We start from the raw sequence: 15,476 nt of genomic DNA, 5'->3' as shown, positions 1-15,476 counted from the left end.
ACTGATTTATATTGTTTAATAACCAGCACCTTGCAATTTCCTTACCTAGAAAACAAGTTACCAATATCAGTTTCACACTACAGTAAAGGCTTTTTTTAGTTATTAGTTCTAGACCACTGATTAAAATGTGTATTTTTTTTCCATCAACTAGCTTATTTATTGTCTAAATCAGAAAAAACCCTCCCTATGCTGAAAGGTGCCAAGCCATTCCACTCCTTGCCTCACATATGAAGTTCAGCATCCACAGACAGACTTTCGGACTTAAATCAATTTGAAATCAAGTCTGTAGTAGACATGGCTCAAGGAAAAGTGGTACTTCAAACATATTATAGGTGATGATAGTTATGTTCAAGTGGACTTTGTTTGCATTATCAAATAGTTCTCCAGTTAAAACAAACAAAACAAACACATTTGCTCCCAGTTTCTTCCTCAGAAAATAGTAAGCAGCATACCTTCAGCAGTTGGTATTTCTGCACTCAAAATTGACCTAGTGAAAAATTATCAAACAGAAAGAAGTTAGTTGGAAACAAGACATCAAAAATTAAATTAAAACTCCATCTGAAGTAGCAGGACCTCACAAGTCTTAAGAGTGGGAAAAATTTACCTATTTTTCAAGTTTCAACAGTTTCCACTTTGACATCCTTTAATAAAGCAGAAAGGCAAGCAATTGCAGCCAAACTTTAATACAGTAAAGGAAAATTATTTCCAGTTCATTTTGCAGAAGATAAAGTCTAAGATTTGCTGCCAGCTCTTTTAACATAAAATACGTAGCTTTGGTTGTTTACAAAAAAAAGTAAATTATAAAGCAGAACAGGTGGAAAGGAAACTCTATATAAAAACAGACAAAAGCATTTATTATTAGACAGAACCAGACAGCTATAATACTTTATGATGATCCACTGTTCACCATTTTACGTGGGGGGGATTCGCAACAAATTGGTTTCTTGGCAGTGTTTTGGTTTTTATTTTATAAGAAGCTACAACAAATACTTGATTGTTGCTAAAGAGAAACAATAATCTTGCAAAATGATTATGCTAATAAGTGAACAAAGTCTCTTCACAAGCTTGTTCATGTCTACCTGCACCAGAACGCTACACAGGCTACATGCGTGCCTACCTATCTGTCTCCTTTCGTTCTGCTGACGTTATAGGTTGAGTTTTAAATCTCTCAGAAGTCTTTCTATTTTCACCAGGAGAAAAATAGCGCCTCGGCCTTCGTGGCCCTCTTTCACGGTCACCATTGGCAGACAAAGTGCTGCCTGCTGTTGACATCTCAAACCGAGATTCACTTTTACACCGCATGATAGAAAGCGCATAGAAAAGAAAATAGAAGAGAGAAGTAAAGCACAGATGTAAGCATCTCAACAATTCACTAGAGATCACTCTGCATGCTCCTCCGGTAACATGCGCAGACGTACACATTCCAGCTACCCCACATCACAACTTGCGCTAGCAAGCAGAAGCACAAAAGCGGGATTCAAACCATCTCAGCCTCCAGTACACACTGGTGAGAGCTAAGCTGTGTGCTTTAAGTGCCGAACACAACTGCTGTTGAGTGTGTGTAATTTTTGCCAAGGACGTGCAAGTTTCACACGAAAATACATCTGAAATGTCACCTACAGTTCTGTTTTCTTGTTGGCATTAGCAGTCTCCAGAAAGACATTACGGAGCTGGGCAACAGAGACTTTTGTGTCAACCATGCCAATCTCACCGTTTGGTGCATTTGCTTCCATGCTCTCCTTACTTTTAAAAGCTTCTAGCTTAGGAGCCACAGTATAGTCAGACATTGAGCGAGTCAGGACTTTATGCTTTGCTGTCGACACTTTCCGAACAGGAGCTTTTGCCTTGGCAGGCTGTGATACAGACCCACTCTGTATGTACATAACAGCTTCACTCCTTTCTATGTTCTCAGGGGTCTTAAACTGCTGCTCAGGAGCCTGCCTCTTATTGCACTCCAGCTCCCTCTGAACTTCTGAGTTAACTTTCAGCTTGCTTGCGAAAGAGGAACTCCCCACGGGGGTATCCAATTCTCCTCCTCCAAAAAGGCCTTCATGGTTCTTCCCTTGCCTGCGAATCTCAGATGGCAAAATTGGTCTTCTGCCTTTGGAAGCCTGTTCACCCTCCAAGGAATCTTTTTCATCAGGCTTTGCTCCATAACCAAGTGCCTCTTTCTTTTCACTCTCTGATGCAGTGGCTGCTGACGGTTTTGTTAAGAGGCTAACATTGTCTGGTAGGAGGTGGCTGCCAACAGAGATGTTTGCTGGTTCTTCTGTTGCCATCAGCTGAGCTGTGTGAGCAATGCCAGCAGGCTGAATATAGCCATGTATTGGTTGGCGGACTGAACTGACGGGCTGATTTATAACCCTATCAAAGGCAGATGTTTCTGTCTGAAGAGGCATGTAGTGGGCTGGCACTGGATGGGATTTTCTCTGAGATACTGTGTCTGTGACAAGTTCAGGGCTTCCACGAGCACTTTCCTCTTTCACCAGTTTCTCTCTAACTTTTACTCTTTAAGAAAGAAAAAGGATTAAAGCTGTGAACAGCAATACCCAATCTGGGAAGGAACACAGACACCTACTGTGGGTACAGACAGCAACATCGTATTAAAATAAAAAGCGATCGATACATAAAAGAAAGCAATCTTGTGATGCAACCCCCTCCTCCCCCCTGAATCTTAGCAGTAACATTGCTCAAAAACATTCAAGTGATTTACAGGCCCTCAAACATGCACGACTCCTGAGAAGGTAACTGAGCAAGCTCTGAAAACGTACAGCATGTTCCCATGAGGTCACAACTGCATTTGTCAAACAGCACATGCCCATAGTCTCAAACAAACAAGATGATGAAAACCGCTTTTTATATTATCAAAGCGTTGGGTTCAGCCTGAAATTGTAAATTCCGTTGGCAATCATGTTATGTAGTCAGATTTTTGAAGATGTCTAAACACTGGGCAGCTTATGTCATATCAAGATGCTGCTGCGTTGGGGAAAGGGATGAAAAAACACATTGCTATCTCCACCTAGCCTTTCAGATGTTTTGCCAGAGACCTTTTTACTTGTGCTTTTGTGTATCATACAAGACATCTGAAACGTTACAAGTAGTGTACCCTGTTTCAGTAAGCGAGAAAAAATGTTGAAAGTGCAAGCCTTAAAGCCCAAAGTGAAACTATGGCATGGCTGTTGCTATTCAGAGGGCTTGCAGGGGGGAAAGGGAATAAACAAAAAAAAACCAACTCCAAAACCCAACTGAAACAGGCATTCTGTTTTAAAACATTTCATTACACTCTAACATGCAAAACTTACAGGAACGATACCGAAGTTACCTTACTTCAGTGTATTTTCTAGAAACACCTCTAGACTTGTGTAACATCCATGCAAAACAGTTGTATTCTACCTTTAGACACTTAATGCAACTCCACTAATGGAAGGCAAGCACGTACAGCCGGAGGCAGCCTTTGCTCTATGACTACAACTGCAGGCAAGCTCTCCAGCAGTTTTACAGCCACGCTGAGTGCTCAGACAGCTTACAGGGCGAGCGTTTGTAAATATCGCACATACAGTATTGAAAATGAAAGCCCTGTACTTCCTCCCCTCCCAAATGGGTATAAAAAATTATTGTAATTCTGGGGAAGGAGAGAAACTCAAGTACAATAGGAGACTAGCTCTTTATTTAAAAGGAAGTAATCCAGCTCAAAGTGTGTGCAATTCCAAGCTTGCTACCAACAGACTTTCTGGAGTTTGCATTATTAAAAAAAAGCAAGGTGTAGAAAAAAAGGCAAATTAATATATGAGAGGATAATTCAGGATATCCAAAGTTATCTGAAACACCAACCTTTTTAATATTTTGGTGCTTCTTATCTCTGAGGATGGGTGCACTTATCAGGGAAACTTCTCAAAGTTACTTAAGCACAGAAAGTGTGTTCAGTCTGAAAAAGTGATTCCTTAACCTACATGTACCAAGCATTCTCCAGAACATCCACACTGATGTTAGTACTGGGTTATAAGAATTACTTTAATTACTTCTTTAAAGAAAAGAGTCTTCCTGCATGGTGGACTAATGGTATGTGTTACCGAACTGGGAGAAAGCAGCTGCTTGTAGCTCTGATCAAGATCTTGCTTTGCTTTACTTTTCAATATAAATTTTTGACTTCTGTTGTATCATGTCCTTTGGAATTCAAGGAAATAATTGTAGGAAATGCCAAGATGGATTGGTGTGTGGTATAAAAATCTGCTGGTTTGCAGAGTACAAAGTGGGATAAAATAAGAAGTTACAAAAATTAGCAGAAGCCAGAATAATAGTAGCTGTGGAAGAAGCTAGAGGCATTTGTACTTCTTCATCAAAATACCAATCGGTCGTAAGTTACAAGAAAAGCAGATGCTTCAGAAATTTTCAACAGCTGTTTATCCGCAAGAAACAACACTTTTTAACTTGCTGCTGTTAAAGGAAAATTAAAGGCAAGTGTTAAATGAAGACAGAGTAAAGGGAAAGAAAGGGGAGGTTTGTAGTCTGGTTGTTAGCCACATAGCTATGTTTTATGATACCTGGAGGGCCAGCTGATAAGTGAAGGTGTGTCCCCTTCCGAATCTTTCTGAAGAAACCATTCAGGTTTTGCTTTCCCTGCACTACTACGGAAAACAGAACTTCAGGTAATTGTTGAGATCTCAACACATGCTCCCGTTGTTTCTCCCAATCTTCCCGCCCCACCACTTTTTTTGTTTTCTAATTACTCAGTTGCAGAGGACTGTTCATGAAAATAAAAGCACAGCACATCAGTCAAATCGAAAGGTGATAAACTGAAAGAAACTATCATATTAATTCCACAAACATCTAAAAGATGTCCTGAATGTTAAATATTCTGCAACGGTAACTTTCCCAAGTGTACATTGTCCAGAATTTGAGAAGTGAAAGCAACCACACAATCTTATTTTTGCCATTTGCCATTGCAGGTCAGTTTAAAGGGTTTTATGTAAGGACACCTGGAAAACTTGCTAAAACCATTCCCTTAATTTGTGGTTTAAAGTGGTAAAGACTACTGTGTCTAAAACAAAGTAGTAATATGAGTTTAATGAAGTCTGAAATTCAGATGGCTATATCCTACTTCCTAAGAAATTCTCAGGAGCAGCTGGAACCTCTCTCTCCTCTCATAGCCCTCTATCACAAAAGCTTCAGAAACGCAAAGTTAGCTCGAGTAAAACATGCTGTGTAACTGGGTGACAGGGGAAAGGAAAAGCTTAAAAAACAAAGTAACCCCCAATTTGATCGTGTCCTGACTTTATTCTGTTTCCATTTTGGAGCTGAAAGCATAAAAAGAAACAAGAACACTGCAAACTTTTAAAAGCCCTACAGGAAAGGGTGTCTGCAGACTACCTACCTACAGTTTCTCAAGTGCTTTCCTAATGCCCACCTTTATCTACAGTCCCTCAGCAACAGTAATCACATCAAATACTTTTAACCTTGCAAGCGCAGACTGTCCGGCCACACTAATGTTTACAAACACGCTCCCCGGAGGCGACAAGCGGCCAGGCTGCTTTCCATTACCGATAGCTACATCTGGAAGACCTTGCATTGCAGTAGAGCCATGTGGGATGAAAATCCCAAATTAAGCTCCAGGTCATCTACTTCAATTTTTCTTAGCTGATCTTCTAATAAAAATAGTTGACAAAGGTCAAGTCAGGACTGTTCTTAAGGTAACAGTCTATTTACTGCAAATAAGTTTAAATTTGAGAACTCACCTACAGCTGTCCTTATCCAAACCAAGCTTAGAACAAAGTCAAACACCGACTGTTAAAACACCTTTTGTTTTTCCAAATGTTTTTGAATTCCTAAAGGAACTGACCGAATAGGGGGTACAAACCCTTCACAGGAGCTGACCAGGTAGCTGGAATTCCTTTGAAGCAAGCAAACTTCCTTCTCGTCTCTTAATGTGTACTTTGGCACATTTTTATAGTAGGCATGGCCCAATCAGCAATTATCTGTACTTGATCATTCATCCTTTGAAGAGAGCAGTCAGAAGAACGCAAGCCATGTTTTGAATTTAGAATTAATCAGCCACTTCAGCAGCCAAATGCAGACAATGTCAAATGATACCTTCTCAGCACTTTGTTGGCTTCTCAGTGATGGATAATAGGATTAATTATTAAATCGTCTTAGGACTGAAGGCACAACGCTTTTATATGTATTCCAAAGCAAGCTGCATTTATTTCCCAATTTGAACTCAGCAAATTTAAATTTAATAAAAATTTTGCAACCTATATAATGGGGAATGGACTTCAAAATAGCAGCCACCTGGAAAGCTGGCATTAGTCCTCATTTTGCTTGTGCAAATGGCCTTACAGGACACTACCACACAGTAATTTTAAACAGACTGCATGGAAATAGGCAATGACTACTTTACCATTCGGAAATAGGGACGAGAGTTTCTGAGAGGTTATTCTTAAATCTCTGAATAACACACCAGTGAGTACGCCCTGGCACTGGAAGTTGTCAGAGTATTAAAATGAAGGACAGGCTCTTGGCAACTTGGCCTTTAAAATACCACCTACTGCCTACACACGTATCCAAACAAGAGACCAAATCCTAAGTTTAAACTCTTGGCTGCTGTAAGAGCCGCACCACATCTTGGTGGGTGCAGATGATTTTCTTCAAAGGTAAGACAGCCAGTAATTGTGGGAAACATGTTTTACACAAAGACCGTCTAAGCCTTGTCCAGAAAGAATCTGAAATTAGGGATAATGCAGTCAGCAATTTGTATTAAGTTCTGACTCGCTCCTGCTGCTTTCACCACGGTCTCTCATTTGTTAGTGTGGCACTACTGCAGAAAAGAGAAGTAAAAATGAATGATTTGGTAGTGCCTGCAGCCTGCTCAGTCTGAACTTGTAGCTGGTTTATAGAGCTGCATTAGGAAAAAACCCACACTTGTTAGCTAAAAATGAAAGAGCTTTATAAGGAGACCTGGTTTCTCCACATTAAAGGCTAATTGGTGAACGAGCAGGTTCAGGTGTCTCTCTACAGCCAGCATGCTGTTTCACCAGGGCAAGTGCCATCCCACTGATGCTGCACCCAGCGCAGCTTCTCCCAAGTTGGAAGAGTAACAACCTAGAAAGCATTTCATTGTTCAGTGTTTCATTGGTTTCCCCTCACAGAAACGGGGACTAGGATTGCTTTATGAGAGTAAATAAACCCCCTTTTTACACTGCAGCAGACAGATTCTTGGCTATAAAGTTTGATGGGCTATTCTCTTTGCTTTCCTAAGCCTGAACACTTTGTCCCTTCCTTCACCTTATAAAACAAACAGCCTGCCAAAGGTCCGTTGCTCCAATATCCCTTCCTATCAGTAACTGGATTAATCAAGAGATTTATCTCAAATTGACCATCTGAAGATAAGGAATAATATTTTGTCATATTTGAGTCGAGACTGCTTCAGAAACAATTTTTGGAGCCTGGAATAGCCTAGTCAGCTCAAGGAGTTTCAGTACTGCTCTGGTCTCAGTTGTATGGATGATCCTGCAATGAATATTTTCCTTACTGTAGTTGCAGAATTGTAAGCTTAAAATATAAACTAAATATAAGATATTATTTCCTATCTCCTAATTATGTTAACTTACTTTCCTTCTGATGGCTTTTTTGAAATTACAATATTCCTTTAAATTTTTGGCTTAATTGGGAGAATCCAGTGACAGCTCATATAGACAGCAAGACTGGAAGTCACCTGAATAATGACAAGCTATGAAAAACAGTGTTAAGGGACTATTACTGGTGTATCCTATGCAATAAAGTGAAACAAAAAAGAAGACTAAGTACATTTGAGCAGTTTACAGGCCCTGTAAATAGATGACTATTAATTCACCAGGTGGTTAACCTTTGACGTGGAAGATTGCTTCCTCATTCAAGCTTTAAGGTATGCTTATATGAGTTAATAAGAAAGGCCACAACAAATAAGAATCAAGTTTTGTGATTTTGATGGGAAGGATAGAGAAGTCCAGTCAAGGTAGCTTGTTTCTGAACCTACTGGAAAAAATGCCGAAGAGTGTAAACAGTTCAGTTTATGCCAGGTCATTTCAGTTTTTTAGAAACAGTCAGCACTGCTCAGCACGATTCAGATGTGTTTACAATTAAGTTACAATTACAATTTACATAATATTTAGCTGCAACATTTTAACCTAAGTTTTTGCAGTTATTATTTTCCATTTATCCACCTACCTAGAAATTAAAGAATCACAGAGAAAATCATACTTCAAAAAAATTCTTAGTCACATGCTGTTTTCAGTCCCTATAACACTTTGACAGTCTGTTTTTGCACTACAGTGTGAAACTACAATCTGAAATCCATGAAAACTATTTTTTTTTTTCCCTTCTGGAAGAATCTGGTTACCCTATTACTGGAGTAAATTTGTCAAATCTGAAGTAATTCAGCATACCATGAGGGAGGCTACATTATCCAAATTCAGCATCGAATTTAAACTCTCCTCTCTGCCCCTTCACACACATACCCCAATATTATCTGAAAGACTAACTGTCACAGTTTAAAAGGGTTTTTATACTTTCACAGCAGGAAAAGAAATCAACTATTATTTCAACTGACCCAAGACACTTTTTAGCTTTTAACTGAGACCTGTTTTATATTGGCAGAAGCAATCATGAAGTTATTCAAATCTCATTGAGAAACAGCTTGCCTTTACTTGGAAACCCCCACCCAAACAATTACAGGCTATAAAGGAAAAAAGTTAAAGGCTTGCTCTGACAGGTTGTGAAAAAACAACAACAACAGCAGCAGATTTTCAACCATAACTGCTTCAATTTCTAGTTTGTGTAAAAATCTTAAACTTATTCCACACCCCACTCAAAGGGCCTAATTTTAGCATAAATTCTATAAATATAAAGTGAAACCAAGGACATATCTAATCATAGAAATAGATACCCTACTTCCTTGTATCAGAAATACACTGTGATTCAATAAACCCAACCAATCCAGCCTGAGACATCCAAAGCCACTAAATATATTCTTCAAAAGTAATAAATACATTCTCATAAATACTGTAGACACCACTGCAGACTGTGATAAAGATTAAGGAACCTACTGTACAAACAAATAAATAAAAATCATGCTTACCTTTGTCTGATGTTACTGTGCAAGGGCTGGTCATTCTGCAAATGGATTGGTGAGGCTGCCCGCTTTGGTGAAGAAAGGGACTCTCTGGGGATTTGCTTTGGTGATATTGGCACTTCGTTGTAGGAGGAAGATTCTCGTCCAGAAAGGGAAAGGGAGATAGAACTATCCAAGGTTGCTGAAGGGTCAGAAGCTTGTCTAATGGCACTGTCATCATCTGCTTTTCTATCACTCTTTTCATTTGAGAGGTCTTCTTTATCTGGAACACCATCTTTTTCATGGCTGGAGTACTCTTTGGATTCAGAAATCACACTCTTTGACTCCTTCATCTCAGTCCTGCTCAAATACAGGGAGCCACAGTCCTTGTTTTCATCATCTTGCCTTTCACTTTTCACTCCCTTTCTTTCCACACTGTCGGGATCTTTCCTTGCCCGCGTGTATCTGGATGAGTAGTCAGAATCCAAATCAGAATCAAGAGATAATCCGTATTTTTCTGCCAGCTGGCGCCGCCTCTCTGCCTTGTACCTAGCTATTCTTTCTGCTTTTGACTCTAGCTCCTGGACATCCATGTTTCCTGTACTGTACAAGGGCTCTGTATTACCTCCTGTGATTTCTGCTCGGTATCTGGATGATCTGGGTTGTTTTTCTACAGAAGAATCTGAAGTTTCCTCCTCTTCATTTGATCTTCCTGTCAAAAGTACAACATACATGAGCAAGTCCATCCCAAAACTCTGAGTACCCTACCCACCATTCATATCAAGTGAAGTAAAAGCTTCCCATTTTCTTCCAAATCAAAGCGTACTAGTGACTTCACACATTACATTTTTGCACTTATGTCTCCAAAAGCACATACAAATGATTAAGAAATGTGTATTAGTTGTAGGTCTTTAAGAGTCTCATATCAAATTATTGTTGTCTTAAAACAATATGGATTATCAACCTTTTTCAAATAAGACATCTGGAGAATAAAAGGCAAGTTAAAAAAACCCTGACCACAGCTCTTCTATAAAACTCTTTTCCAAGTACTGCACAAATGATAGGGTAGTAAACATGAAGTAATTCAACAATGCAAGATTAACTGACAAATACTACTTACCTAAGTGGGGACTGTATGGATCAGTTGCACGCATATATCTTGGTGTATCTTCCTCTAGTAAACGGTGTGTGACTGATCCTGGACAGTTTTGTAGAAGCATAGGTTGTGTGTCATTTTCAATTCCCTCTAAGCGTCTAGCTATTCTCTCTTTTCTGAAAAAGATGTGAAAAATGTGAAATCAGGCATCTTTGAGTATTTGAAGGGAGAGCTTCTAAGAGGAGGTAACAAAACAAGCTGTGTGTTTTGTTTTACAGGCCAAAGACTTTTTTTTTTTTTACCTTTTCATTTCCAAAAAATCTTGGTTGTTTGGTTCAAACAGTTTTCTTAATTCTGAAACTGAGACAACAAAAGATTATACAGTTTATAAGCTACTAAGTTTCAGAAACTCACAGAAACTTGCTAAAAATGCTTTAGAATAAGAAGGAACAGTCAACTCAAGACATTTGAAATGGCTTTTGTCAGGGAGCAAGCATTTTCCTCTTGTTTTCCTACTTTATTCAGCTTGCGCTGTCAAAAGTGCATTAGGCACATAGGTGAAAATACCAAGGAGTCCTACTCTCCAGGTACTTCCAGGCTACGCTAGAATATGCTATGCACCGTAGCAGTTTTCAAGATGTTGTATGAACTGAGCAAGTTTTATTTTGATGAGCTGAGGTCAAGCTTACACGCTATAGTAACCCCTTACAAAACCAGGTGGTATGGAATTACTGCTTGCCCTGTCTACACAAAGGTTGGGCCTCACTATGTTTAAAGAGAAACAGTGTCCTCTGTTCCTTATTTCTCCACTCTCTTACATTGAGCAAATCCCAAGAATCCCAGTGACTCACGATTGGAGTGAAAATTACCATATACCCTCATGATACCCCTGCATGGTCCATCACTTTCTACTTTACTAATTTTCCCTTTTAGTTTTAATTGGACATACTTTCCTTCTCTCTCCCTAAACTGTTCAGTGGTGTTATGTACTAGCAGACAGCTGTCACTGTTCACAAAACAGTAGTGAACCAACAGGAGGCATGACAGATGAAGTAATCCCTATATATACACACGTATGTGCACAGTTATCAGTGATGCTTGCAAACCACACCGGAGCAGCGAGTGCTACATAAACAAGTGTGTTGTGACTTCTTACCACCACGAAGAGAAACCATCCAGGCTGTCAAGTGATGCAGTGGACTGGGATGGGATGTGTGCCTAACGAACACACACACATACACATATCATTGCCTTGGCAAAGATGTGGTGCTAAAAGCTGTGTGCTAGTGGACACTGTTCCACACCACTGCAGAAGTAAAACTATCAGTTTTTCTCCCTGCCAGACTTCATCGCTCTAGCTACTGAGAAGATAAACATTATTGAAACACCACCCTTTTAAAGGTCAGATGCACCTTCTCTCCCTTTCCTCCACTGCAAGAACTCACATGCATAGATAGCTAAGTCAGCGTTCCAGCTTAGCTGACACATATCCAGGAAGTTTGCTGTAGTCAATACCAGTGCTCGTACTTCAAAGGGAGATACTATTGACATTGGCTGTCATATCTACCTTACGTGCTGAAAAGCCACTCAGACTCCAGGTAAAACGTCTTGGATCAGCAAGAATGAATGTATTCTGATCATGACTACTCAGAGAAGCAAATGAATGAAGTATGAATATACAGGCCAAGGCTACAGATGAGTGCCTACTGAGAATGTGAGATTAACAGGGGAAAGAAATCAACTGGGCCACTCTCCAAAACAACTCCTTTAGTCTACATTTTTACAGAAAGCAGACTCAAGCTATCTGCTTCAATTTCTCAAGTCAGGTTAGCTCAGATTGTAATCATGCCATGAAAAAAATCTAACACATAGACATTTGATGCAACTAGCAGTGCAGAGTAGCTAAGCATGCAGCTACTTAGCAGTGCTAACCCAAGGGGCACCTCTTCCATGCCTAGTTTCAGCATCTGCAGCAAAGCAGATTGAAGCCTATGCTGTTGACCAGGTTGAGTGTGCAAGATAGCCACTGAAAGTCAGCAAGCTCCAGGCACGTATTTTGGCAGATGGATGGGAACTGGACTTGGCCAATGCAAAATTTGCATCCTGAACCAACACCAAAGCAAAGATGAGCTCTTACTTTGTATTTCATAGACCTTTCTCTCAATGCATGAGCAGTTCCCGCTGCTGCCCAGCCTATTCAAGCTGTGCTAGCAATGGAACTGTACTAAACAGAGAACTTGTCCATACGAAACCAGCCTTTGTCTCACATTCACATCAAAGGAAATGATTTCTCATAAATACTTTGCTCTCAAATCTGCCAAATCTACTTCTGTTTAAGTTTGTTCCTCTGGCTATTAAGAGTTTTTCTGTCCCATCTGTTGGCTATACATACATAAAATGGTCAAAACAAACCCCATAATTGTTCTGCCACTTCAGACAGGTCAAAGGCCTCCACAGCTCACAGTTAATAAAACCACATTCCATCCAAATCCTGATCATTTTTCTTCCCTACTCACCGATTTATACAGTCCCTAAAACCATCATCAGAGAGCAGGTCTTTTACACAGCTTTAGTAAAGCTCTAAAGCATACTTTCATATACTGAAGTCTTACTCCCCTCCCCCCCTCAAAAGGAAACTTGACTATAAGTTGTCTGCATACAAGAAATGTGGAACATCCAAAGAACTCCCAGCAGCATTAGCTCAACACCCTCTTGCTACGTGTTAGCTGAAGTTCCAGAGATTCTACTACCGCTTTGCAGTCCTAAAAAGAGCACTGGCCTCATGAAGCATCTCTCCAACACCTTCCCAAACAAGATGGGACAAAAATAGCATGGGACTATTCTATGCTGCCTTACACTTTTTCCACACTTGAGATTCCAGACAGTAATTTCAGCTAGGTTGGCCAACATCTGCAGAGCTTTTCTGTGAAAGCAGCTTCAGCAATATTCTTCTCCTGGGAAGCACAAAAACCCAAACCAAAACAAAAGATAAAATGCAGGAGTCTTCTACTCTAGTGACTTCTTTTTGCCGAATAAAATATTTGACTTCAAAACACAAAAGCCAGTCGGATTTCACTTCCAAGGACACTGGTTGGCCCTTGAGAGCTTAGGTGATCGGGTTTCTCTTTTTCAGTTTGCAATTTGAGTACGTTGGTGCCAATTTCCCATCTGTTCATGGGACGTTTTTCCACATGACCATCAGAAACTACACCATTTCAAAGACACCCATGACAGCATTAAAGAGTAACAATATTTCTACGTAAAAGGTAGCACTAAGTTCTGATTCAGCACACAAGAAAAGACTAAGAAGCTTAAAATAATTAATTTCATGGTAAAAGCTCCTTATGCGAGTTATTACATGGCAGCGCACTTTGTAAGCACTGTTGGTCAGTATATCAAAGGGCAACAGGAAGAACAGCCACAGTTCAGAAAGAGCCCTGAAATTCAGGCTTTATTTTAGGATGTTGAGTAGGATGCTATGGTAGGGTACCCTTTAAGGTAGACTGTCAAGAGGCATCTCAATTCTGGTAACTGTAGACCTTCTGAGCAGAATTTACCTTATAATACCAGTTTTCAGCAAAAGCATTATTGTTCCATGTCTCTTCCCAGAATAACAACCAGGAAGTACATTTGGAGTACACCTTACAAAAATGTTTAAAAAACTCCCTAAATTAAGGTGGAAGATTTCTTACAGAATTCAGAAATCTTTCAGAAACATTTGTTACAGAATATAAATATGGTTTTGCTGAAAGTCCTCTTTGATAACAGCAGAGGGGATACATGTGGATAAAGTTGCAGGCATGTGACAGTTTTATTCTTAAAATACAGAAGTTGTAAAAACTAAATCAAGCCTTTCAAAAGTCTAGTAGAGAGTGAGCACATACGTTTGTGAACCTTGAATAGACGTGGATCAAAAGTTCACCTGCCAGAGGCTTAATTTCTCAGAGATCGTAAATAACCAGTGTAATGCAGGTATATGCATTTTTATTTTGAGGAAAATTTAACACAATAGCCTACCAGCCTCGTTCCTTCCTCCTCCTCTCCTCACCTGGAAAGATGATGGTCTACAAAACAGGCTAAGAAGCATTTATCATCTGTCTGTGCTAGCAGAGGCATACTAACATGTTCAATGCTTAACTGCAGTAGGCAGCAATGTGTGAGACTTCTGTTCGATTCTTTGAACCTCAGTTCAGTCTGTATCAGTTGAAAATTAAATATACTCCTCCGATTTTCCAACATGTGTAAATCTGGATCAAAGTTAGGCCTTAGATGGGACAAATAACGTGGATTTCCAGAAAGTGTTTGGCCTTAAGTAGTCCCCTCCATGTAGCCATGAGCTCCCACTGCTAACTTCTTCTTAAGTCTGGTACACACCAAATCTGATGCCTTTATTACGAGAATAAGTTCTTAGGAAACAGACATCTTGAAATAGAAATTAGTTCACTGGAAAGCAACTTACAGAGAAGGTTTCTCAAGTGAAGGCTCTCACAATGAACTTGTTGGTCAGCATGATTGTAAGGCTATAATGAGGGACTATGTATTCTTACTGACTGGTGCTCTCAGGAAGTCTCTATTGCATAAATGCATATCACTCTACTCCAACATTGTGTCGATGAAGTCTTTCTGAACATCTGTAATGATTCTATATAAAAGCAAGCACATCACTTAAATATCACTTAAATGTTATGCTGGAAGAAGGGCTCCTTTCTAAAGGAACTCTGCAACATATGACATTAAAAGAGCAAGACAGTTCCTTTATGTTGGGATTAGTGCATCTAGCCTTGTAGTTTGTCTGAAAAGGGTAAAAATACCATCAGAACACACATACTGTTTTAATCAAAGTTCTGAGATCCACAACATCCCTGAGTGAAGGGAACATCTTTATGCCAGTTACATGTAGTTCTTCAGTCAAATGTCACCCTTTACTGGTCAAGAACTATTTCCAAGCAGATTGTCATTTCCTCTAATTTGAGAATTAATTCTCACCTCTACCGTGTCAAAAGATAAAGAAGGAACTGCTGTTTTCTTCATAAGCTATTCAGACTAAGGCAGAAGTTGTTTTTTTTTTTAAAAAAAAATAACTCCCAAACCCATATGTAGTGCAGGTCCTTCAGCATGCAAGAGTAAAATTCAGTGTGTAGTCAGTTGGTCATGCAAGTACAGTGATTCTGCCAGCCACCAAAGGGGACTGGAAGTAGCCACGACTACAAGTCAAGTTAATACCTTTGCGTTCAGTATTAATCTTACTGTACAAAGAAATCTCTCTGAATTTTTGAATTTCAACTACTCCTTAACCTA

The 15,476-nt window shown here is 39.6% G+C and overlaps 1 protein-coding gene across 2 annotated transcripts in view; it reads right to left on the bottom strand.

Annotated features, from left to right (window-relative positions):
* Nucleotides 1-15,476, bottom strand: part of SVIL (supervillin) — a 64,002-nt gene that overhangs the window by 48,303 nt on the left and 223 nt on the right. The window contains exons 2-7 of one of the 2 annotated variants that reach the window (XM_035902427.1): nucleotides 10,481-10,538; nucleotides 10,203-10,354; nucleotides 9,110-9,794; nucleotides 4,542-4,625; nucleotides 1,621-2,508; nucleotides 453-487 (exon numbers count right to left, since the gene is read on the bottom strand). In XM_035902427.1, coding sequence (XP_035758320.1) covers nucleotides 453-487; nucleotides 1,621-2,508; nucleotides 4,542-4,625; nucleotides 9,110-9,794; nucleotides 10,203-10,354; nucleotides 10,481-10,488 — 1,852 coding nt within the window. In that variant the 5' untranslated portion in view covers nucleotides 10,489-10,538. The remainder of the gene's footprint in view (nucleotides 1-452; nucleotides 488-1,620; nucleotides 2,509-4,541; nucleotides 4,626-9,109; nucleotides 9,795-10,202; nucleotides 10,355-10,480; nucleotides 10,539-15,476) is intronic. The other variant, XM_035902428.1, reaches the window with a different exon arrangement.

This window comes from Egretta garzetta, unplaced genomic scaffold, assembly GCF_000687185.1.
Source record: "Egretta garzetta isolate BGI_Z169 unplaced genomic scaffold, ASM68718v1 scaffold369, whole genome shotgun sequence".
NCBI classification, from domain to species: Eukaryota; Metazoa; Chordata; class Aves; order Pelecaniformes; family Ardeidae; genus Egretta; species Egretta garzetta.
The sequence above is the reverse complement of the archived record's forward strand: the minus strand, read 5'-3'. Positions and strand labels throughout refer to the sequence as shown.